The following is a 25,854-nucleotide window of genomic DNA, read 5'->3' on the forward strand; positions in this document are numbered from 1 at the left end:
CCCAGGCCCACAATCTGTGACTCTGCAAAAATTGAATGCTCACCATTTAAGAAGTGTAACATTATGTTCAATTATTAAATATTTGTATGTATTTTATAATGCTTTCAGCCGCAAAAAAGAGTACTGCAGTATCAGCTCTTTTTAACAAATTTGACCATGTTTAAGTCCATTTTGCAGATCTTCCTCCAAAATCAGTGCAGAAAATTAAAAAAAATAATATAATAATAATAAAAAGGTCTGCATATTCCCCCTGGCCTTTGACCGATCAAGTTCTGCATCTTGTCTGAACTCTACCAGCAAGGAACTTCCATACTAGGAATAGGCTTGTTGAGAAATTTTGTAGTCAAGCTTACATATACATTATTTCATAATATTACTAAAAGTATCTTTATTTGTGCGTATTCTGAGAGGAGTACCTCTCTGCTCGCTTCTCGACGTCTGGCGCTTCCCCTCAGCACAAGTTTCGTATCGTTTTAAAACGCAGCATTCCAACTTTGTGAATATTCTCTTATAGCGAATCTTCGATGGCATGAGTCTGAACCAATTAAATGTGATTTTCAAACTCATGCTGATGTAAACAACATGATCTTACGCGCACTGACTGACAGATCCAAAGCGTGTGCACAAAGACAGACAGTGCGCAATCCCAGTGTACACATCTGTCTTGCAGACTATTCACGCAAACATTTTCTGATATGTCTTAAGTGAACGTTGGGTTAACTGTTGGGGAAACATTGATGTGTAATATTATATTAGATTGTGCGGTACAGTAGGTTTTAATATAAAGGCTGTCTGTTTCATTAATTTAAATCAAACAATTGTGGTATCATGGGAAAAAAAAGTTGAATATATATTTTTCCTATAGATATTATTTTAAGGTATGGGTTGCTAGGTGATTTTGTTTTGGAACCTTCAGAAAACTAGATTTTCTCAAAATTGACTTTGCTGACTCTGTGGCTCAGTCATTTTTTGTCTGATTCCAACAAATTATATATCATTTTGAAGGTTTTTAATAGAATGTGAAAATAACGATAACTCATATTTGAAAATTTGCTCATTGTGACTCATTTTGCCAGCACGGGTAACAGTTACTGAATGTTGTAAATTCTTATATGGATCTTGTCTAACATCATTCCCTCTTCCCACTCTCTCTGCTTCTCAGAAAGCAGACCAGGTGCATGAGCTGCTGTTGGACGTCATAACGTGGGTGGGGATCCTGCTGTCACTGGTCTGTCTGCTCATCTGCATCTTCACCTTCTGTTTCTTCCGTGGTCTCCAAAGCGACAGGAACACCATCCATAAGAACCTCTGCATCTCCCTCTTTATCGCTGAAACGCTCTTCCTCACCGGGATCAACCGTGCAGACCAGCCCGTACGATACACACACACACACACCTGCTCCACATGAAAAGGCCCACATATACACACTTGATGGACTTAGATTTATTGCAGAACACACACACAATTCCTTAAGTCGCCAAGTTGGGCACCTGACTCTTGTTAATTACAGAAATAGAGTGGGTCTTTGACCTCTCGTTAATAAAAAAAAAAACCTCATTGTGTCCTTAGAGTGAGAGAGGAGAATATAAGCAAAGACAAATGGAAAATGACAAAGATAAAGTACTGAAAATCCGTCGGGAAATTTCTGAAGTGATAACAGAACAGACGGTTAATACTCAGAGCAGCTCAGATCACACAGATACTGGGTGGATAATTTCAACACCGTTTGTGCTCAGTGTGTGTCTTTGTTACAGATCGTCTGTGCGGTGTTTGCGGCCCTGCTGCATTTCTTCTTCTTGGCTGCGTTTACATGGATGTTTCTGGAAGGCGTACAGCTGTACATCATGCTGGTGGAAGTGTTCGAAAGCGAGTATTCGCGCACCAAGTACTTCTATCTCACTGGATACGGAGTGCCTGCTGTTATAGTGGCTGTTTCTGCAGCCGTGGATTATCGCAGCTATGGAACTGAAAGAGTGTATGTATATGGCACATACAGGGTGCATGGTGGGCAATTGCTAATATAAAATGCGCATAAAGGGGTTAGTTGTTACTCTTTTTAAACATTTGCACCATTGTTGCCCAGGAAAAAAGATACAGTTGACTGAACACGCACATAAATTTTTTTTTATTCAACATGCAGCATGTGTGTAAGTGTGTGCCATTAAACAACCTTTTTAGTTAAATTGAACACATGTTAGCAATATATATTTATATAAATATATATATATACTTTATTTTTATTTTATTTTTTTACTTTCAGTATAAAATGTGACAACTTGCCCCTATAGTTGCCTGAATGTATGCCAGGGTGGTTTTGTTGTGTTCACTTGTTTATCCAAAAGCTCTTACAAAAATATGATATTGAAATTTTAGTTTTAAGAACAAAATTCATACAAATATTTTAATTGAAGTCAATTTTTGAAAGAAAACACATTTATGTAATAGGACTTTAAAATCAAAACCTTTTAGTTACAGAGTCTCCCCTACATAATTCAAATAAAATCTTACACAATTATTCCACACAATATTTACTCAAAATCCACTAGAAAAAAAACAACAACAAAAAACATATCACTTATTATTCATTGACAGCTCTCTGTAGATTTTGGAACAAACATAAGGGGGAGGTAACACTTGAATTGGCCAAGCGGACACAACTATCAGCCAATGAATCTGTCTGGCCAATGTATTGGTCTATCACTAGTGTGATGTCCAAAAGGCGTCTGTCGGCTTCCATTCCAGTTTTGCTTGCAAAGACCCAGTTGCTTTCTTACTAGCAGTGTTCCCTAATGGTTAAGGAGGATTTCAGGTCCAATCTCAGGAATTAGTGACACAGGAAAAGAGTTACTGAGATCACAGACCTGCTCTATTAGCACTGTGCCCTTGAGCAAGACACATCACACCAGACTGCTCAAGAGGGAATGGCTTTGCAATTAGTGCCCTGAAAGTCACTTTGGATAAAAACACGGCTGCTTTGTGGCAAATGACTTCATGAGCACAAATAACCTGACTCAAATCATATATAATGATTTCATTAAAGAGATATTGTAGTTCACTGATAAATGAAAATTCCTTTATCATATGCTTACCCTCATGCCATTCTAAACCAAGGATGTTCGGCTGTTTTCGTACAAACAATGAAAGTCAATGGGGTCCAAAAGTTTTAAACTCCAAGGAGTAAAAAAAATATATATGTTAATACTTTTACTCAGCAAGAACGTGACAGTAAAGACTTGTTACAAAAGGTTTTTAGTTTCAAATAAACTTTCTATTCATCAAAGCTTTGCCAAGACAGGAATAAATTCTATTTTAAAATATATTAAAATAGGAAACAGTTATTTCAAATTGTACAAATCTTTCACAATATTTTGTTGTTTTTACTGTATTTTTGATCAAATACATACAGTAAGACTTTAAAAAAAATCTTACCCACCCCAAACTTTTGAACATTAATGTAAGTACACCAAATATAAATAAAGTTTACAAATACACAGTCAAAACATGCTCCTCTCTTTGAAAGCAATAAGCCACAAAATGACTTCTGATCAGTGAGTGTAGGAGATCAGAAATCCCTCTAATGCTGTCTACTCCAGCTAAATGTTTTGCAAGTGCCAAGCACATCAGATTAGGTTGTGCTTAAAGTCGCTTGTGTGTTCACGAGTTCTGAAATGGGCAAACTGGTGAAATTGCCCTAATTCATATTCATAAAGAAAACTGTTCAGCTGGCATTACTGCAGTTAGTGGCCAGACACAGCCATGAGGGATGTTCACTCAGATAAATATTTCAGCAAAAATCATCATTTAAAGATGAGATGCTGAATGTGGCATATGAATAAGTGGTGGTCACTCAAGCACACAGTCTCACCAGACCGCAGAATTAGGTCACACTCATTTAAAAACAAGAATTGAATGCGAGGGAGGGAGGGAAGGAGAAGAACACTATTTTACTGCAGATCCTGTTAACATAAGCCAACAGTGGATATCTAAACAGGGGAGTAGGGATCCTTATGCAGGGGGAACGTGGCCATGCCACTTTTAGAGCATTCGTCCCCCCAGTTTTTGGCAGATAATCAGTGCTTTTCAAACCTTAATGTGTCTCCCACACTTTCGTATTATTCCTAAACTCCACACAAACCTTAAAGACCATGTCCCCATGGTGGAGAGGAGCATAAATTAAGGTGTTGTCATGGCAGATGGTTGGTGAAATCAGTGCCAGGCTGGTAAGAGCTAAAATACAGCACAAAGAGCATGTATGCTTGGCCTAATCCCAGCGTACATGAATTGAAGTTCCTAAAATATTTATAATCCTATTTGGTTTCTGCATTCTCTAGCATATGGTATCTGTTCTTTAAAGAGGGAGCATGTCTGACTTGGTGGCCTGGAACACACACACACACATACATAAACACACTCAAACAGTGTGTGTATATGTTCCACTCCTGCTGGGCTTTAGATGTGATTTCAGTATAGCAGAGATGAAGAGTTTAATAATTCAGCTCTGGGTTGTCAATCACCCCTTGAGGTTCCGAATGTTATGTGGGCGATGAGCCCTTTCTGAATGCGATGATCAACCAAACATCAGAACATTACATATTAACATTCCTTCCTGAAACTTAAACCTGCTTTGTTCTTAATTGGAAGGGGTTGGAGACCAGTTTCATTTGGAAATCTCTCTCTTGCTCTCTTTTTCTGTATAGGTGCTGGCTCAGGTTAGATACTTACTTTATCTGGAGTTTCATTGGGCCTGCTACTCTCATCATCATGGTGAGTTTAACACACAGAAACACACACGCTGGGGGTTTGGAGAATGATAGAGCAAAGCCAATTCCACATTGGCGCGCACACACACACTCCCACATGGGGGGTTCAGATAATAGTGTGTCGAGGGCATTTTCCCAATTACGGGAAAGTCACAGTCACCCTTCAAAACAAGCTGAGCAACCCAACTGCTATATATAGAGAAAGAGGGATATGTGTGTGCGTGCATGTGTGTGTTCGTTCAGGTAAACCCTACATTATGTGGGCAAAATGTCCCACCCAAAATGGGAATATCTGAAATCCTTGTCCTTCTGGGGAATTATTTTGGTCCAGATGAGGAAAACAGCTTATAAATCATACTAAGTGATGTTTTTGAAAATGTAAAAATGGCAGAAAGTTTTCTGTGATGGGTAGGTTTAGGGTTAGGGTATAGAATATACTTTTTGTACAGTATAAATGTCTGTGGAAAGTCCCCATAAAACATGAAAACCTAACATTCCCAAAAGGGTTCTTATTAGGCATGTACTGACATTTTATGAGAAAACTTTTTTATCAGATAACCAGATGTTTGACATGGAGAAGAATCATACCTGTCATATAAACATCAGCTACTGATATTCTACCATGAAACTCATGATGAAATGTACGCAGACAAAATTTCAAACATGAATGCAGTTTACATTTGTTAGTTTTTTTCTAACTGTGCACACACAATGTGTGAGACAATTCAAACACCATTGTAATAATAAAATATTAAAACCAAAAAATGTAACGTATATATGTGCTTGCATTTTCCAAGATGTTCCCCTTGGATATTAGATGTTTAATCCAGAGGTTTTCTTTTCTCGAACAGGTTGCACACATGCACTTGTCTTGTACATGCGTTATACAAATCTTATGCTGCTATATTATTATACTGTAGGGTAAGGATGTGCTTGTATTGAAAAAAAAAACATCAGTTTTGGTCATAATAATGTGTCAAAAAAGCAAGATCTCTGTTTGGTATAGGCAACATCCCATTCATCAACACTGACACATGCATAAATGCTGTTTAAACATTATTATTTCTAACAAAGTCTTTAAAATTAGGGTTTTCAGTTCCAGTAGCTTCAGATTTTGCCAAGAAAGTTCATTTTGGTGCATTAGTATTTCCCATTATAAAACTGATTTCCAGGGTTCGTAAAGGCATGAAAATGAGCGTGCAAGAAAGATGAATCCTCCATTGAGCGATTCTGCTTTATTTTATTCATTTAAATCTGTTTATTCATTCCTGACATACAAATGAAAATATGCCCAGTAAGGATTTCAAATATCCGTATCCACCGATTACAAATGAATAGCAAAGTCTTGGAAATGCATTGGTTAATTAATGATGTTAGAGTCTTCTTTTATATTATTTCATGCATTTTATGATTTTGTGTTGCAGCTAAATGTTATTTTCCTGGGCATTGCGCTATATAAGATGTTTCACCATACTGCGATTCTCAAACCTGATTCTGGTTGCCTGGACAACATCAAGTAAGGCATTTATTCTGTGTTTCAATGTGTGTGTGTGTACTTTATTGCTTTTCTTGCTTGCACTGCAACTGTCTTCATTTTCACTATACACACAATTGTCCTTTAATTTCAAACCGCTCCTTAGAGGTGTTTAAATGAGAAGAATGTTCTACTGCATATCTAAAGTTAGACGCAGTTTAAAGTGTCTTCATCTGCCACTTTCTCCTTGAAGTTTGAGTTCTCATGGGACAGAATCTGTAATGATTAAATAAAAAAAACTTGACATAAATCACATTCCCTGTGCTATTTATTCAAATTAAGTTAGCATCATCTTTAAGAGTGCTAGGACACAAGGGGCTGGCATATTAGGGTGTATTAAAACACAGCCAGTAATGTGGGGGATCAGAAACTGTGCAGTGCACAGCGTGTAGTATGGCTCATCTATACACAGCAGCCCATTGGCAGACAGTACATGCTGAATCTAGGTTAGTTAGCATATTCCAGTAATTGATTATTCTTTTTGATGTTCAGAACACAGGCAGAGGAGTCACTGTTCAAATCTGTGACCCAAATGCAGATTTTCTGCTGTAGTTCTAGTGTTCTGAACAGATGTTCATGTTATACAACAGTTACAGTACTCTTACATGATTGGACAAGCGCTGTTCCAAAACTGCTGATACATACAACAGCACTGGGATGTTCCGAAATGTCAGTTTGTGCATTAGTGGTGGGGGTTTCTGTAGGTTACATCGATATGCCAGTAGGTGGCAGCAAGTGACTGCTTTATGAGTGAGTCATTGACTCATTCACACAAAGGAATGGTTCAAAACATTGTTTCATTCAGGAACGAAACGAGATTAGGGCTGCTGTCCAAAACCGTATTTATTTTGAATAAGTACTTATTACTTCACGACCTCTAAAAAGGTACTGTATGTTCTAAATAGTATGAATGTGTGTAGTATGAATGTAATCTGGACGTACTACATTCGCCATGTTGTCATTATCATGTGACCTACCAGCGTCAGTTGCGTCGCTTCACCTCCATTCATAAATACCCTCCCGTGGCTTCATGGGATAGTAAAGTGACCATCGAATGCGCACTTCAGAATCTCGCTGGAAGTAGTAGATCATCCAGGGACTTTTTGCGTTCTCTTTTATGAATACTGTGAATTCGGACATCCTTCTTTTGTCACATTCTGTTTTTCGCCTACTATATAGTAGGGAATATAGTATAATGGGAAGTATGCAATTTCGGATGCAGCCTAAGTGTGTTCGACTTGAAGCGGCACTGCGCAGGCCGATCGATGTATGACATCACAGTACGGCAAGAGCGATTAGAGAGCAGATGGCTCCGTATGCTTTCGAATCGCTCTTGCTATACTCTGATGTCATGCACCAGTCGGTCTGCGCAGCACCCCTTCAAGTCGAACACACCTACAGTCTTTTTAAGTGAGTCATTGAATCATTTACTTAACCCAATTGTTAAAAAACTGATTTATCCATGAACAAACCTGTGGTCTTTTAGTATTATTTAGCTATTTTATTTTGAATGATCTTTTATGTTTATATTTTCAGTTTTCATTTTAATTTTAGTTGATATTTTAGTCATTTTATGTGTTTTCATCATTTTTATTAGTTTGTTTTTCATCATTTCTACTTGAAACTATTTTCATTGGAGTAGCAAAAATAGACAATGTAACTGCCAGTATTGTGCCTGAAATCACTACTAAATATAAACTTCAAGAGTTAACAGTTAACATAACTGCTTGCCATATTTATAAGTTTACAAAACTTTATTTTAACAGCTACCAAAAGTAATTTGCCACCAGAATTTTTTAAACCACACTTAAAAATGTATGTCAGTACATTAGATAATAAAAACCAGTTGTCATTTAAACACCTCTAATTAACGGTCAGATATTAATGGACAAATATGTGTTAATGTGTCTTTGATTTAACAATGTTTGCCAACACCATAATAACAAACATATAGGAAACAATAAACAAAACTATAGGTTTGTAAGCTGTAAAAACAGTACCATTGTGAAATATTACAATTAAAAAAAATGCTTTTTATTTTAATTAAAAAATTTAAGAAAAATTTTATTTATTCTTGTGATGGCAAATCTGACATTTTCAGCAGTTTCATCCTACAGAAATCACTCTAATGTGTTGATTTGGTACTCAAGAAACATTTCTTATTATCAATATTGTGATACTTCTTTCAGGATTCTTTGATGAATATTCAAAAGAAATATTTTTGTAACATTGTTACAGTGCTTTTGATCAATTTAATTCATACTTGCTGAATAAAAGTAAAAATTTCTTTCAAATAGTGCAAATATATATAATTTAAGTATTTAGGCATTTAGGTATTTATCTATGGCAACTGTGTACTCAGCATACATACTATACTACATAATCGTTGATAATATTTGTTTGATAATAATCACATATAAGCATTGTTACAAAGTCCTAGTGTGTGTTATTATCTAACCCTAACCTTTGCACTATTTAGGCCCCGATCAGACATAACATGTTTTTCAGGTTTGAAAACGCGAGGCGCATCGCACTGCCTTTTTTTTGGTTGACTTAAATTTAGAAAATAGCAGTGTGCTGTGGCAACCACCTAGCAACCACCTAGCACCTAGTCAGTCTAATCAAGGATTATAGCGCAAGTAAAGTTAAGTAAGTTAAAGGTATAACGGAGGATTTTCTTTTTCCGGGTGGATCATCAAGACTATTGGTCCTCCTGAGTGTCAATCATTCTGGTGATATGTTTACGTAAGGCCGTCGTACGTGCTCGTGCACACGATTCACACGATGGCGTGCGCTCAAAACACAGGTTGGGCTTCCCACTGATGCCTCAGTCGCGAAGTTTCTACTTGACAGGTAAAGTTTGGCATGCTATTTGGAGAAATCCATTTAAAATCACTGCTAGTAAAAGTTAATGTAAGCTATGATTAGCTCGTGCATGCTCTCTCGTGCACACGTTTAATAGGCGTTCCCTCTCGGGAGCAGGTAGAGTGTTGCGCATGTGCATTTTTTCAAAAAGTGGAGAGGGCGGTTCTTTTCTAAAATTCGGGAAAATCCTCCGCTATACCTTTAAGTAAACTGTCATATTAGCAGCAACTTGGACAAAAAAATGGACAAGCAGAGGGCTCGTGAAGTCATACTGTTCCGCGTAACCCACGACAGCCACCACAAGTTTCTCCTCCACTATTGCAGTCTCTGGACCAAAGACAAGCAAATGTACATTTCCGTCACCACAACGGAAGGCCCGCTTCTCCATTCATTCGATTGGACAATGGAAAAAAAAAAGTGTGAATGACGTCTGGCGCTTTTCTGCTCAGAGATAAAAAAAAATGTTTAACTTCAGCCGCTCAGAGCACTCCTACAAAAATGCGAGGCACAGCAGGCGGCTTATGGTTGTTTATATTGTTCAATAAAGTTCTTGAAAAAAAATGCACCCAGGGGCGCATAAACAGCGCGCAAAACGCTCACTGCCAATAGAAAACAATTTAAAAATGGATCCTCTCACTGCAAAAAAACGTGTTCTGTCTGATCGGGGCCTTAGTCTCTTTGTCACCAAATCAGTAACAAAAAAAAGAGCAGAGACAAATGGCTCTACAAGCACAGGATACATGGCTGATTTATTACATTGTATCTCTCTCTAAATTTAAAGTTAGAAAGTTAGAAATTTTGCCTCAGCTCAAATTCCATCTGAAGTCCTGAAGTTGGCGTGCATAGAATAGATTATCTTGGCTCCAGTGAAGTGATTGGCTTCTGAGAGCTTAACTCCACCCACCATCGCAGTTCTCACTTTGAAATATCACAAGGTACAAGGTACTCCTAAATTTACTGGCAGACAACTGTGTTGACTGCGAAAATTCAACCATATTTCATAATCCTCATCATCATCATAAAAAGTTTTCATTTTATTTGTTTGTGTTTTCCAACTCTTGAGTTTGTTTTGTTTTATTTATGATGTTTATGAATCATTCATCAGCCTCATCTGTCTTTTTTCTTTGTTTCCTTTTCCATCCTTTTTTTCTGTTTTACATTTCAGCATTCTGTTGAGGCATGGCTTGTTATGGATAGTCACTGGTAAGGGTCTCCAGCCAATCAGAGTGCCAGTTTTCTGAATCATGCATTCTGATTGGAGTGTTTAGCTGTGTAGTTCTTCCACTGTTTGATTGCTTCTCTGAATGTTAAAATTATTTAAGTGATTCATCAATTCTGCAACGTGGCTCTTTGAAATGAACAATGTCATTATAATTCTTCATGAGTGCGTGTTCTCTTACTGCATCAGTCCCGAGTTGGTTCAAAATCAACACTTCTGTCTGTCTGTCTGTCTGTCTTGCCACCTTGATCCGCCATTATTTTTTAATTATTATTGTCTCTGATGGAAACAATAATTAATATTGACTGTCTCTCTGTATATCGTCTCAAAGGTTTCCCCATCTGTCTGTCTGTCTGTCTGTCTGTATGTCTTCCTCCCTCCCTCTTCCTCTCTCTCTCTCTCTCTCTCTCTCTCTCTCTCATACTTTCTAATGATCTTGTTTCGGTGCCAAACATTAGCCTGTCACATTAGCTCAGTTCACACTATAAATGGGTTGCAAGCTGATTATGTGAGTCTAAGTGTGTGTGTGTGTGTGTGTGTGACCCCAAAGAGTAAATGACATCACTAAATGAGTGTGAGGCTCAGTGCTAAGTACAGACTAGTAGACATTATGGCTGGAGCCAGCTTGACATTTGACTGCTGTAGAATAATGCCTTTCTCTGAGACAGTTTCTATTTTCATCCTACTATTGTTGAACTGAGGAAACATACACAGACTTATAACATTTTAATAAACTTGGATAATATAAACTGGCTAAGGTCATAAATGGAAGTGTGTCAACTGTGCTCGAGTGAGAGTTATGCACTTTATCTGTTTAATTTATCTTTCTCTCTCTCTATCTCTCTCTCTCTCTTAGGTCCTGGGTTATAGGTGCCATAGCTCTGCTGTGTCTGCTGGGGTTGACCTGGGCGTTTGGATTGATGTATATCAACGAGAGTACAGTCATCATGGCCTACCTCTTTACCGTCTTTAACTCGCTGCAGGGAATGTTCATCTTCATATTTCACTGCATCCTGCAGAAGAAGGTGACACACACACAAACACACATACACATAAGGGTGATTCTTCAATTAGGGGCACTTTTGACTACTCGAGAGCTTTTTCTCTTTGCATCTTAAGATTTTCAATATTCTTTCAAAAACATAAAAAATATATTTCCGACCGAATCACACCGTATATCACACCGACCGAAGGTCTTGGAAATGTGGAAGTAGAATTCCCTTGATTTTCTTAATAAATGTAGAATAAATAAAATTGTTATTTTAATTTAATCTCTCCTCTGAAAGTTTTTTTTAAAGCATTTTCTTTTCCATTAAATCATCCTAGCTGACAGAAAAGTCCCCCTAACTTGAAGAATCACCCATGTACTGTATGTTATGCAAACATCTGCAGTATTGCAATCACGTGCACACACTCATACTGAGGCTCAATTGACCTCTTTCCTGGGCATTTTTACTGAGGGTTTACTGGCCTCTCATTAGTAATGATCTCATTAATCAACCCTTCTGTCACATGCATGCTCAATTAGAGACCCTCAGCTCATCAGATTTATTTAGCTCATGATAGATTTTAAACCTTTTAATTATCTGATGGCCGACCGATGGATAGCTTCCAGAGTCATTTAGCATGAAAATGCTCATGTACAAGTACACATTACACCGGTGAATTTTAGCTGTAGAAGGAAACAGATATCGATCAGAGAAAAATAATATGTGCATGTATGAATTTTCTTAGGTATTGACGGACAGAATAATTGGACTGTTGTTAAAATTGATTATGTATTGCGCTGGCCAACCTTGAAGCTGAAATGCCAATTTATCATGTTTCTTTCGCATTAAATACATGTGCGTGCAGGCAACTTCTAAGCCGAAAGTGAATGATTTCATAACATTTTTAACTAATAAATTGGACTAAATACCTAATGGATCTTCTTGACGTAGTATATATTCTCTCAAAGACCCACACAAAGCTGTTTTTACAATACGAGGGACTGATCTAGGCTTATTTGGGTTTTGTGGAGACAGCAGTGATATAAATCTAAAGCCGTAAGTCCTGTTTGGTTGAGGTCTTTGAGGAGTTGGGTGTGCAGTCATCCATTGAGATTTTATTTGGCCGATCTTAGAGAGTTTTCTTTCAACAGCTGCGCAAACAATAACACGGCATCCATGTTAACAACATTAAAAAGCAATTATAGCTGTATTATTGCTGATACAATGGGGAATTTTGTACTGATATTGGTCATTATTGTTATTATGTCTAGATTTTTGGATGGAGCAATACAAGTTTTGTTCCTTGTTGTTTGAGAATTGAGGTAAAGGTCGTGATGTTGAATGTATATGTGTGTTTTTCCTGATTAAGATTACAGCGTTAGGAAGGTCGTCCAGCATGCTAACTATTGAGGTCATGAAAATGATATGAAAGTTCCTGCCATGCACACGAAAGTTCACTTTGCTGTTCGCAAGCACACAAATGCGCTCACACAGACATGCTGGAACCTGCTGGAACTGAGATAAACTGAGTGAACTCTTTAACACAAGGACACAAGGAATGGCCAATCGATTAAAAAAAATGCAATCTAATTACAGTACAAGAAATGCTGACCAAGTAATCAAATCGCAATTAATCACATACATCGATATTTGCTGAGAAAATGAAGGCTTAATGTTTCTGACAATTAGAAAATAATAACATATTTCCTTAAAACATGTTTGTGTTAGTCAATATCACATATTATTAATCCATAAATATCATTGGGTTTTAGGGAGTTGTACCACATGACATTTTTCAACCTGAACTAACCAAAAAAAACTTAAATTCATTCATAAATAAAAAAAACATGCTTATCATAGAAGAGGTTCATTCAAGCCATGTATCAACTGCATTTGTATTTGTGTGTGTGTGTGTGTGTGTATATACAGTACCGGTCAAAAAATGGAAACATTACTATTACTAATGTTTTTGAAAATAGTATCTTATGCTCATCAAGCCTGCTTTTTTTTAATCAAAAATACAGAAAAAGCAGTAATATTGTGAAATATTATTACAATTTAAAATAATGGTTTTCTTTTTCAATATACTTTAAACTATAATTTATTTCTGTGATGCAAAGCTAAATTTTCATCAACCATTACTCCAGTCTTCAGTGTCAATCTTCAAGAGGGTCAAAATAGTAATGTTTCCAAACTTTTGATCAGTACTTAATGTATCTATGTATGTATGATTGATTAATCACATTTAATCACAGCTAACATAAGTTTGTATATATTTATATATATATATATATATATATATATATATATGTGTGAGTGTGTGAGTGTTAGATGTGTGTTAATCGCGATTAATCGATTTGATAGCACACATTTTTTATATATATTTGTACAAAATTAAATTGAGATTTAATTCAATTCAATGTAATTGTTAACTGAAGCATTTCTCACTTCCCCTAAACCTTGGTTAACCAAACTGTCTGTGTGTTTCTTTGCAGGTGCGTAAGGAGTATGGCCGATGTCTCCGCACACACTGCTGCAGTGGGAAGAGTGTGGAGTCAACCATCTCCACTTCAACAAAGACCAGTACGGCCCGCACACCTGGACGCTATTCCACCAACTCACAGGTATCATGCAAACACCGTACACACACCTGGAGGGGATCCTCCAAATCCATCTCAAGTGATTTTTCTAGGCCAGTGAATGTTGAAGCTGTCAGTGGTCGATGCTTTCATCGGCTTGTTATTTCTTTGCACAGAAAGCACTTTAGCGCTGGCGTTTTCTCATTCATGGGTAAATACAGTCCCACATGACCCAATTTCACATTCAGCCTTATTTTAAACGGTGCACTCAGCATTCTGCTCACCTTACTGTTTGTGAATATAATCAGAAAGGTTTTCAGTACCATTTTACAATCAACAGTTCAGTGCCAAACTGTAGACAAAAAAGGAAACAAAACCAACCTCAATAATGGGATGTCTGTAATATGCATGATATAAGATAGAGTATGTAAAATAAGTGAGCTGCATTACACTATTACTGATACATTGCACAATTTCTTTGCTCAGAATCTAAAAATCGACCCCCTCTCTTCCTCTGTTGTCAGAGTCGTATTCGTAGGATGTGGAATGACACTGTCAGGAAGCAGTCGGAGTCATCTTTCATCACCGCTGACATGAACAGTTCAGCGACTCTCAATAGAGGTAAAGCCAACACACACACACACACACAAACATGCACCCATGTGTACACATGTACACCGTATTCATTCACATATTGACAGAAACTGTTTCATATATACAAACACGTTGTTTGGATCTGATATGAGAAAAGTGGAACAGAAACCAGTTCAATTATCATTTGACACCTAGAGATTAATTCTGACCAATGAACTTTGCCATGGCAAAAAAACAAAAGTTTACCCTGAAAATAGAGATTGTTTTTTTTGTTCCGTGGACATTATTTTTGCCTTTCAACATTTCAAAAACCAGGCCTTCATCATTTATTTTCTGCTGTACTTGAGTGCCTTTAATGTATAGGTTTTATTGTTTTACCTGTCATTGAGCTAGATTTTTCAAATCCATCATAAAAATATGAATTATTACATTTTAAAAACTAAGAAAATCTAAGCAAAGAATGATAAAAAGATAAACCATTTCAATATTCATTGTGTGGAAAGGATTTATGCACATTTTTACACAGCAATTCTCCCTTGTCATTTCTATCAATACCAATATTTTTGCCACTAATAAATTGGATAGAGTGCTTGTTTTACCGAAGAAGCAAAATTGTCAGTGAAGAGTATGCTTGACATGTGATATGTGAAGAAAACAATTATGGTGAATATAAACACAACTTTTTAATGCGCTTCATTTCCGATCAAGCTTTGCAAAAACTGACAATAGTTTTTGTGTGTTGGTGTGTGTGTGTATATGTGTGGTCCTGGTAAACCGTAGGTTATGTGGACAAAATGTCCAATCAAAAAGTGTGTGTGTGGGTGTATCCAATAATGTTGCAAATGTCATTTCCATCACTGTTATTTACACCACAGAATCCAATTAAACACAAAACACAATTGGAAATGACACTGTGGTGGAAATGTTCATGACGTTCAGAATTTTCCTGTTATGCGTGTGTGTCCACTGTTGGACTTTGTTAGTAGACAAATAAAATAAACTAGTGAGAGTGTGAAAAGTATTTTAAAAGAGTTCACAAAGACAAAAGTGGCAAAAGATAATGAATTGTCTGAGTGTATGTTTGTTTCATGAGAGAGAGAGAGAGAAAAAAGAGAGACTGCAGAAGAATCTGGAGCGAAACAGAGAAGTCCTCCAACTTTCTGACCCTGGAGTCCAAATGGATCAGACATCTGTGTGTGTGCTCATGTTCTGCTCATTCTCAAACCCTGCCTGCCTCTGTTATGTCCAAACGTTAATATGATTTGCTCCTCTGAGCTCCTTTGTCTTCTCTGTCCTGTGTAAACAAGAATGTGAGCTTTTAAAAGTCTTCCAGCGACATCAGAGCTGAAGCCATGGAAAAACGCTCCCAATCAAGTCACACTGGCAAGACAAAATGTCAAACATCAACAGCTGTCCAACATAAACATCATCTATGCGGAGCTCTGTACTGATATCACGTGGGAGGTTTTACATTCCTGTCCACTCGAACTAACATGCTGCGACTGCTTTTGTTTAAAGCTGTTTAAACACAAGTTTACTGACTTCTTGTCTGCATCATTCTAACTGTTTATTGTACATATTTTTTCTGTCTCTTTGTTGCTCCTTCCTTCTGTCTTCTCTCAACTCCATATCTGTCTCTCTCTCTCTCTCTCTCTCTCTCTCTCTCTCTCTCTCTCTCTCTCTCTCTCTCTCTCTCTCTCTCTCTCTCTCTCTCTCTCTCTCTCTCTCTCTCTCTCTCTCTCTCTCTCTCTCTCTCTCTCTCTCTCTCTCTCTCTCTCTCTCTCTGTTTGTGGGTCTGTAGGTACCATGGCTAACCATCTCATCTCCAATGCTTTGTTACGTCCTCATGGCACTAATCCTTATAACACACTACTGGGAGAGTCTGCTGTGTACAATAACCCTACTGCCAACATGTTCAACACGCAAGGTTTGCCTCTCACATACACATTTACAAACTTTAGCACTTTTCGGGCGGTACTAATTGTCTCTCAGGGTGACAACTGCAATGGAAAATTGACAGGGCTCCTCCTTGAAAAAAAAAAAAGTGTTCATTATTGCAATTAAAAGTATTAGGTTACCCCAAAGATGAAAATTCTGTCATCATTTACTCAAACTGTATGATTATTTCCCCCCCTTACCACACAAGGAGATGTTAGGCAGAATATTCACACTGCTCATTTCCATACAATGAAAGTGAAGTGGGACAGACACTGTCAAGCTAAAATTCGGCTATAATTTGCCTTTTTAATAATGTTTTTATAATTATTAAATTATTTAGATTTATATACATTTTTACAAATATACATTTTATATTAATGTATATTTATGTAGAATTAGTTTTTTTATTTTATGTTCTTAATAATAATAATAATAATTCATATTAATAAATGTTTTAATTTAGTATGATTTACTGATTAACATCTTGCACACAAACATATGGTGTATTTCTAGAAATATTAAATATATTAATTAGTATTTAAAATGCCATCTATTAAAAAACAATATGTAATTGAAATTTAATTTGATTATATTTAATACATTAACTTTTATTTTAGAAAACTCTTTAATTACCTATAATCCTATCGTTTTGATTAATGTATTATTTATGCAGTGATAATTTTATGGTGCAGTATAAGAAAATTAAAATCTCTGCTGAAATTAATTGTTTTGGATTTGTATATATATATATATATATATATATATATGTATACACACACACACACACACACACACACACAAACAAAAATTCACATTTGAAAAACTATTCTGTGTCCTGAGTTAGCAGTGATATCCTGCATACAAACTTCTCGTGTCTGTTTAATGAGCTTGTTTATGTTGTTTCTATGTCCATCTGTTCTGTTTAATAATTTGGTGGTATAAGAACATTTCAGCCTAGCATCTGTCCTAAACTCAGCAGGTTAGCATTCAGTCACTAATGCCTGTCACAGTCTGAACTGAATATAATACTTCTCTTTCTTTCTTCTAGAGCTCTCTCTCTCTCTCTCTCTCTCTCTCTCTGTGGACATGTTCCATAAGCATTTATGTGTGTAATCATTCTCTCTCTCTCTCTCTGTCTCTCCTTTCACGCGGGTCTGCAGCCTCCTACAGAGATTCAAGTATGATTCATTTACTTTCACAACAGCTCCATGTTTATAATATATTCTCCTTTGCTTCTCTCTTCTTTAATCTTCTCTCTTTCCTCATCCCTCCCATTCCTTTCTCTTCTCCTTCCCCCACTAAATCCACATTCCACCTGTATTCATGTTTTGTTCTTTTTAATAAAATATAATATCCTATTTGATATCATCTTTCATAAAGCATACTGTAAATGAACCAATTCATATTACCAACAATCATAAACACTATATATAAAAGAATATTAGTGCCTATGTACCAAAATGTCAATTGTAAATGAGGTTATGTGTGTGATTCTGTGTAATTTTGTACTATTTCTTGCATTGCAGAGGGCATTCTAAACAACGCACGAGACTCCAGTGTCATGGATACGCTGCCGCTTAACGGTAACCACGGCAACAGCTACGGTGTGGCAGCAGGCGATTACCTTACCTACAGTTCTCGTGGCAGTGAGCCGCCGACCACGCTTGAGAAAAAGATCTTGAAAGAGCTGACGGCAAACTACGCCCCATCGTACCTGAACACCCAGGAGCGACAAGGGAAATCCCACCAGGGGACATTGACCAATAAACTCAACAACCACCTGGCCAACGGAGGGGTCGCGGGGTCCTCATCCATCGCAAAGGATGACGTCATGGTGCTCGACAACCCCGGAGCGTTTCATCGGCATGACGACGGGGGCGGGTTAAGCCTGGAGCTCATTAGGGAGGAGTCACAAGCGCCGCTCCTCCCACCGAGACCGCCCCCTCCGGAAAACCACGCCCCCATGCACACGTTCTCAGCCCATCGGCGCCTGCCGCAGGAGAACAGCGAGAGCTTCTTCCCGCTGCTCCCCAACGACACGCACTCTTCGCACACACACACTCCCCGCACACACACGCACTCGCACTCGCCCCTCAGAGACTCGATCTATACCAGCATGCCCACGCTCACTGACCTCCCTCACGGCACCGATGACCTCATCAACGGTCTCCATGACGACGAAGACGATGAGGATGACGACGGCGAGGAGGAAGAGGGCAGCGAGCTGCACCTGGCCAACGGCAAAGGGGTCGTCATGGAGGCGGACGACGTGTACTACAAAAGCATGCCGAACCTGGGCTCCAGGAACCACATACAGGAACTGGAGAGCTACTATCAGATGGGACGCGGTGGCAGTGACGGGTTCATCGGCCCGCCTGAGAAAGAAGACTCGTCACCTGAAGAACAGCCACCAGACCCCTCACAGCTGGTCACCAGCCTATAGACACCGACACACACACACATTCTCAGTTAGCGTGTTTGTGTGTGTGACACAATGCACAAGGCATGGGATACACTACCTACTGCACTGATAGGAAGCCCCTAGAGAGACTGATCCCAGATAGCCCCCCGATTTCAGTACATACAAGTATCCCGTCACCAAAATCCTGCTCCAGTTAGAACCAATAACCAGAACTAGTAATCCATTCCTATGCTAGAACAAGGACTACCGCGTGTAGGTAGGTCTCGTGGACTTTTTTCTTTCCGATCTGCTGAGTAAAAACTCTTGTGGATAGTCAGTTTGGAGACGTGGACAAACTTTTGCTCCCTTGATCATTTGCATAGCTCTCCTTGACGAAAACCTTCATCCAATGGCTGTCTGATTCTCCTGGAAACTCACCACGGATTGTGGAGAGCGTGTGAACTGACTGTGGAAAACTAGCTGCCATTTTAGATGACCGTGTATGATAATGAGACCACCGACCCAGACTCTGAACTCTTCTGTCGTACTGAACTGCATTACACCCACAAGTCTCTAGACTTCTCTATGATTCTCTGCTGCACACATTCCTTCTCGTTTAGCACCGATCTCGTTTCTTGAGCGTGAAATCACAAAAGGCGCATCTAATCTTAAAGACTGAGGACGCATCTTGTTTTCTTACGTTTGTTTTTCAGTAATATTCTCAGTTATGGGAAAGGTAATCTTCACTAATTACAAAGAAATGGAACAGTTTTCCATGTAAAATGTACAGATTCCCGATATATTGCATATGATCGTATGCGTTTCATGTTTTTTGAGATATTTTGCCCCTTGTATGTGTTTTTGTAGACTAGAGCAATCCCACAATGCTGTGCTGGTCCTCCAAAATACTATCCCTTAGTACCGCACAGCACACACACATGCACACATACCTACATATACACGCATACACGCTCTCGTTTGGAAGCATGACCATGGCTTCCTCCTTTTTTCCAAATGCAACACTTCATCATTCTAATTCTCACTGTGTCGATGATATCCAAGAGACTCTGGGGAACTGACTGTTGTGTGAATGACAGCTACTGCAGATGGGATCCCAATGGTGCTGGGATGTCGTCATGTCATGAGTTCTAGAGCGTTTACCCTTGAACGCCTCATCTTTAACGTGTAAGAGCAGAAATCGCCCATTGGAAGCAGGTTGAAGATTCCAGTCGTACGTGTTGACACAGCTAAAATTGTTCTCAGGCTAAAAGATCTCTAATTATTGTCTATTATTGTGATGATTTTACATATCAAGTCTGTTTTTAACAGTTTAATTAAGAACTGTAAGAAAGGCTTGCGGGATGTGAATTGGAAAAGGTCAGAGTCGAGGCCAAGTCACAAATGAAAGTGTGGGAATCATGATTAAAAATCATGTGTGGAGCATATACAATGTAAAGGAATAGGATTTTAATGGAGTGGTTTGGAAGATGGAAACAACCTTGTAAAGGTCGGTTTCTGAAACTACTGTTTACTTGTTCTCAAACTGAGACTCCCTGTAGCTTGCACATCTATCCCTTGTTAACCCACCCTCAGAAAATTGACTGCATATTTATTCCTGTGATTCAGTCTCGGTTTTTTATTTTTTATTTTCCAACAGATCAGAAATGTAGGATCTTAGAGAGCGTCTGGAAAAGAATCGGATCGGCACTGAGACATTTTTTTATTGTTATTATCATCAATATTATTATTATTATTACAATATCAATGAAATTATTATTTATTCTTTTCATATGCATTCTAAACTGAATGAACTCATTACTAATATTTGTTGTAACAGTGAAAGTTGTTTGCCAACAAATAAAATGACTGAATTAATATTTACAATATTTCACAGGGTAGAGGTGTGAGTTTCTGCTTCTTTTTTTGCTTTTTAATTCACTTTTTTCACTTATAGACTGACACTTTCAACAGGACGAGGAATGGTCATGACTCCTCTGGGCAGTTTTTCAGGGAAGGATTGTCATGGAGTAAATTGTACTGTGGATTGTGATTCTCTGTTGAAAATCCTTTTGGACTAGACTTAATCTCTGTCTGGGAAACCAGCCGGAAGACTTTAACAGTCAGTCGTTCTTCACTGACCCAGTTTCGGTACCGGAACCAATCAAACGAACGCGGTACCAATTAATTATGCACATCTGAGAAGAGCGCCAGCACAAACAGTGTAATTACGACCTATTGATTTTCATGTCTTTCCATGCAAACAGACACATGTCCGTCTGCAAACACACCCAAATGTCAGACAGTCTGCGCGTGTGAGAGTGTCAGGGAGAGTTCGCTCTGCCAAATGTTACCACCTTCATGAATATTTATAAGCCATTTTGACAGGCACTTGAGCATTTTGAAATGAAGGAAAGATGCAGCCCCATCTCCATACTCCATACTTATAGCTCCATACTCTAGAGCCCTGTCTTGTCTTTGACGTGTGTGTGTGTGTGTGTGTGTGTGTGTGTTCGTTCTCTATGAGATTGAAAAGTTGTTTTTTTACTAAATAAACTTTTAACCACCTACAGCCTACATACCACCCAAATTGAGAAGAGGAAATCTAAAAGTTTGGTTACTAGAGGGTGAGGAGGAAAATGATCTAAACTAGAGGTTCTCAACCTTTTTGACTTAAAGGTCCTTCATTGGTCCAACACAATATTCAAAGGCCACCACCCCCCCACACGCAATATATTTCCTCCGATATACTTCCTCAAACTTTGGTATATTAAAAATAACTGACCACAATTCATTCTGTAATTCCAGGAGATTCTGATTTGGTATAATTTTCAATTAAAAGAAAAATTCAAATTTATTTGTATTTGAATTAAGTTAGTTTTTAAAATAGAATTAAATAATAGAATTAATTTAATTATATTTAATTACATTTAATTTTAAAATGTTTATTTATGTAACAATTTATTTATTTAAAAAGAACTGAATTCAAATGCTTTTCAATTTTTTTTTATATACATATAATAATTTTGTAGTCATCCCGTGGCCCCCTTGAATGGTTTGCTGAAGCCCCCCAGTGGGCCCCTGCCCCCGGTTGAGAGCCACTGATCTAGACAGATGGCAGAGACTGCAGTCTTCTTCTTCTCCTCCTTCTCTCTCGCCTTGGTCTTAGGGTAATTAAATGAGACTGGAGAAGATGTGGGCCGGATCACAGCATGGGCTCTGTGTTCACTTAGTGATGCCTGTGATATTTTTACCCATGCTGCCCAATCTAACATCAAAAGTGTTTTAACCACACAAGCCCATTCCTGTCACAGTGCACTAGACACGAATATGAAATAAAAATACCCTCAGTGTGCTGGGAAAATATAATTGTCACAAAATAAATCTACGCATATTGTAAATATACATGGTGGATATGAAAACTGGATAGTTAAAAGGGGGGGATGGGGGGGGGGGGGGGGGTAATATTATCCAATTATCAAGCCATTACTTAAAATTGTGATACCAATCAAGAAACACTTTCTACTGCATAACAATTTATTAAATATTTTAATTTTATTTTTACAAAAATTGTTTTGACTGCATTTATCAGACTCACAATCAACCCTGTTACCCAAGTCATCAAACTAATATTTAATTTAATTTATGGATAATGTGTTTATCACCATCTACAAACCAACATTTGGTCTCAAACTAGCAAACCATTACTGAGTCAACACTTAACCCTAATGCACTGTTGGGGTCTAATAAAGTTCCCTTCCTCTAAATGGCATGAGACTTGACTTTGTTGACACTTGATAGCTCTACAAACAAACGAAAATAAACTGAAATGATATCTGGTTGTATGTTAGTCTGACAAAATGAGGAAACAAAATCAATATAGGCTACTTTAAAAATAATGTAAAAAAAAAATTCAATAAATCAGCAACAATACAGAGCACAAATACGCAGAAATGAAGTGCCAAACACTATAAAATATCCATAATGCGAAACAGTCAACACCCTAAAAAATGCAAGATGCTTCAGAAAGTTTCAGAAAGCTCCAGCTTGTCAAAGGATCCACAGGCAACTCTGGAAACAATCAATATGCACATCAAGCATTAGAAAGAGAAACTGTGTATGTCTGGTCAGCACGGAAGAAGCCTCTGCTATCAAAAAATCCAATGTGATCCAACACCTACATGTGTTATAGACATTGAGTCAAAGGTGTAGTTGTTTGGCCACAGTTTCAAATGTTACAGTGTGTTTCTTGAAAACCAAACATTTGTGCATGCATTTGAGACCTCATACCAACTGTGAAGCACGATGGGAGTGTTATGGTTTGGGGGTGTTTGACTGCTTCAGGGCCAGACAAACTTGCCATTATAATACCAACTATAAAGTCCACATTATACCAAAGAGAGCATGAGGAGAACATAAGGCCATCTGTAAAAAAATTAAATAAAAGCTGAAGCTGAACCATACTGTCAGGGACCAATCAAGCTCGGTCCCATCCACCAGCGTACCACCTCAACGAACAAGGAGTTGAGATGGATGACCGAAAGACCAAAGTCATCAACTCCTGGCCCACTCCTCAGTCAGTAAAAGAGCTGCAAAGATTCCTAGGCTTCTCAAACTTTTACCGAAGGTTCATCAACAATTATAGCATGCTGACAGCTCCATTAACCTCTCTCCTAAAGGGAAAACCAAAGACCCTGCTTTGGAACTCTGACGCCGAACACGCCTTTATGTCTCTCAAGACCGCATTCACCACTGCACCCTTGCTTCGTCACCCAGATCCAGAAAAGGTATTCCTGGTCGAGGTTGATGCTTCTACTACTGGGGTAGGAGCAATCCTGTCATAATGCTCAGAACACTCTTCCAAACCCCTGCCATGTGCATTAACTATGACATCGGCAATCGAGAACTCCTGGCCGTTTAGCTTGCCCTGGAAGAATGGAGGCACTGGCTTGAGGGGGCTAAGCATCCGTTCATCGTCCTCACAGACCACAAAAACCTCCAATATTTGAAGGAAGCCAAGAGACTCAACCCACGTCAAGCTAGATGGGCTCTATTCTTTACTCATTTCCATTTCCAGATATCTTACCGTCCAGGCTCAAAGAACATCAGAGCAGATGCCCTGTCACGTCTCCATGCCCTTGAAGCATCCCAGGAAGAACCTGAATCAATCCTACCAGCGAAACTATTTGTTAATCCCATCCAGTGGGACCTCGACGAACAACTCCTCGAATTATCACAGCGCATCCCTGGTCCTCCAGAATGTCCCGCTGGTAAGATCTATGTACCAGAAGATTTCCGCACTGCTCTAATCTCCTCCGCCCATTCGTCCGTTGGATCAGGTCACCCAGGTATCATGAAAACGTACTCAAGTCTCCAACAAAAATACTGGTGGCCAAACATGCAACCCGACATCACGAGATTTATTCAAGGATGCACTCTCTGCGCCATGACTAAAGTCCCACATCATCTGCCTACTGGAAAACTATTACCACTACCCGTCCCACATCGGCCCTGGTCCCATGTCGGGGTAGATTACGTCACGGATCTTCCAGCCTCTGATGGCTATACCTGCATCCTTGTAGCCATTGATCGTTTCTCTAAAGCCTGCAAGTTGATTCCCCTCAAGAAATTACCCACAGCCTTTGACACCGCAGAATTATTAATGGAACATGTCTTTCGTAATTTCGGTATTCCAGAGGATATCGTGTCTGACAGAGGGCCCCAGTTCATTTCCAGAGTGTGGCGAACGTTCTTTGCTCTACAAAATGTAACAGTCAGCTTAACTTCAGATTACCACCCGCAGTCAAACGGTCAAATGGAACGGAAGATCCAGGATGTCAGCCGTTTCCTTCGCACATTCTGCCATTCCAACCAAAACATCTGGAAACAATATTTACTTTGGGCGGAGTATGCCCAAAACTCCCTCCGGCAAGCATCCACAAACCTTACACCATTCCAATGTGTCCTGGGTTACCAGCCACCACTCTTTCCCTGGTTCGGTGAGCCGTCAGGTACCCGCGGTCAACACATGGTTCCAAGACAGTAAAAGAGTGTGGAATCAAGCACACCATCACCTTCAGCAAGCTGTAAATCGCCAACAGCACTTTGCAGATACCCATCGCCGCCCGACTCCTAACTACCAACCTGGACAACTGGGGGGGGGTAATGTCAGGGACCAATCAAGCTCGGTCCCATCCACCACACAACGATCACTGTCCCCGGATTACTAATCACCCGCACCTGTTCACCATCAGCTCAGTTCATTGTCAAGCCTCCAACAGAACCAGACCATAATCTGTTGTCTCCTGAGCCTCTGATGCATCAAGATTCCGAGACGTAACGTATACTTACCTGTGAAACACTAACCTCAGTGTCATTGTTCTGCTGTCTCCAGAAATCCTGTTCGATTCCATGTTACCTGTGATCCTGTGTTCTCCCGAGCTTCCAGTGCTTCCGAGCTTGCTTGCTATCGACTGCATCTGAAAGAGAAAGGTGAGTGATCTTCACTGAATCTGCACCTGAACTCACCGAATACTCACTTTGCACTCGTCAACTTGAATAAAGCTGTGTTTGGATTCACTTCCCTCTGTCTCCTTGCCTGTATCCTGACACATACGCAGACCTGAAAAACTGAAAATCAAGTTCTGAATCTAAATGCCGGCACCTAAACATGGAGGAAACTTTAACAATATCAAACACTTTAAGGACTTCTGCATGGAAAAAAATGAAGTAAGAGACTTTAAGATTATTTGAAGAAATTTGAAGAATTTGTTTCTGCCAAAAGGGGAAATCCCACAAAATACCATTTATTTTTGTTGAACCTTCACCAATCAATAATGTAAAAATAAACTTCCAGTGCCTACTTAATCACTATCTTTAAACCAACATTTGGTCCCAAACTAGCAAACACCTATAGTGACCGCTTAAATTTCACTAAATTCACAACTCTGTTCCCCATTCTATTTTTATTTTATTTAT

The 25,854-nt window shown here is 38.7% G+C and overlaps 1 protein-coding gene across 4 annotated transcripts in view; it reads left to right on the top strand.

Annotated features, from left to right (window-relative positions):
- The window catches only part of adgrl3.1 (adhesion G protein-coupled receptor L3.1), a 106,840-nt gene extending 87,771 nt beyond the window's left edge, over positions 1 to 19,069 (top strand). The window contains exons 15-24 of one of the 4 annotated variants that reach the window (XM_084401828.1): positions 1,163 to 1,372; positions 1,755 to 1,975; positions 4,698 to 4,764; positions 6,185 to 6,276; positions 11,235 to 11,403; positions 13,863 to 13,991; positions 14,471 to 14,567; positions 16,342 to 16,467; positions 17,639 to 17,656; positions 18,005 to 19,069. In XM_084401828.1, the coding sequence (XP_084257954.1) occupies positions 1,163 to 1,372; positions 1,755 to 1,975; positions 4,698 to 4,764; positions 6,185 to 6,276; positions 11,235 to 11,403; positions 13,863 to 13,991; positions 14,471 to 14,567; positions 16,342 to 16,467; positions 17,639 to 17,656; positions 18,005 to 18,921 (2,046 nt within the window). In that variant the 3' untranslated portion in view covers positions 18,922 to 19,069. The remainder of the gene's footprint in view (positions 1 to 1,162; positions 1,373 to 1,754; positions 1,976 to 4,697; positions 4,765 to 6,184; positions 6,277 to 11,234; positions 11,404 to 13,862; positions 13,992 to 14,470; positions 14,568 to 16,341; positions 16,468 to 17,638; positions 17,657 to 18,004) is intronic. The other 3 variants (XM_084401829.1, XM_084401830.1, XM_084401831.1) reach the window with 3 other exon arrangements.
- Positions 19,070 to 25,854: the final 6,785 nt, after the last annotated feature.

The sequence above is a fragment of the Rutilus rutilus genome (assembly GCF_951802725.1).
Source record: "Rutilus rutilus genome assembly, chromosome: 2".
NCBI lineage: Eukaryota > Metazoa > Chordata > Actinopteri > Cypriniformes > Leuciscidae > Rutilus > Rutilus rutilus.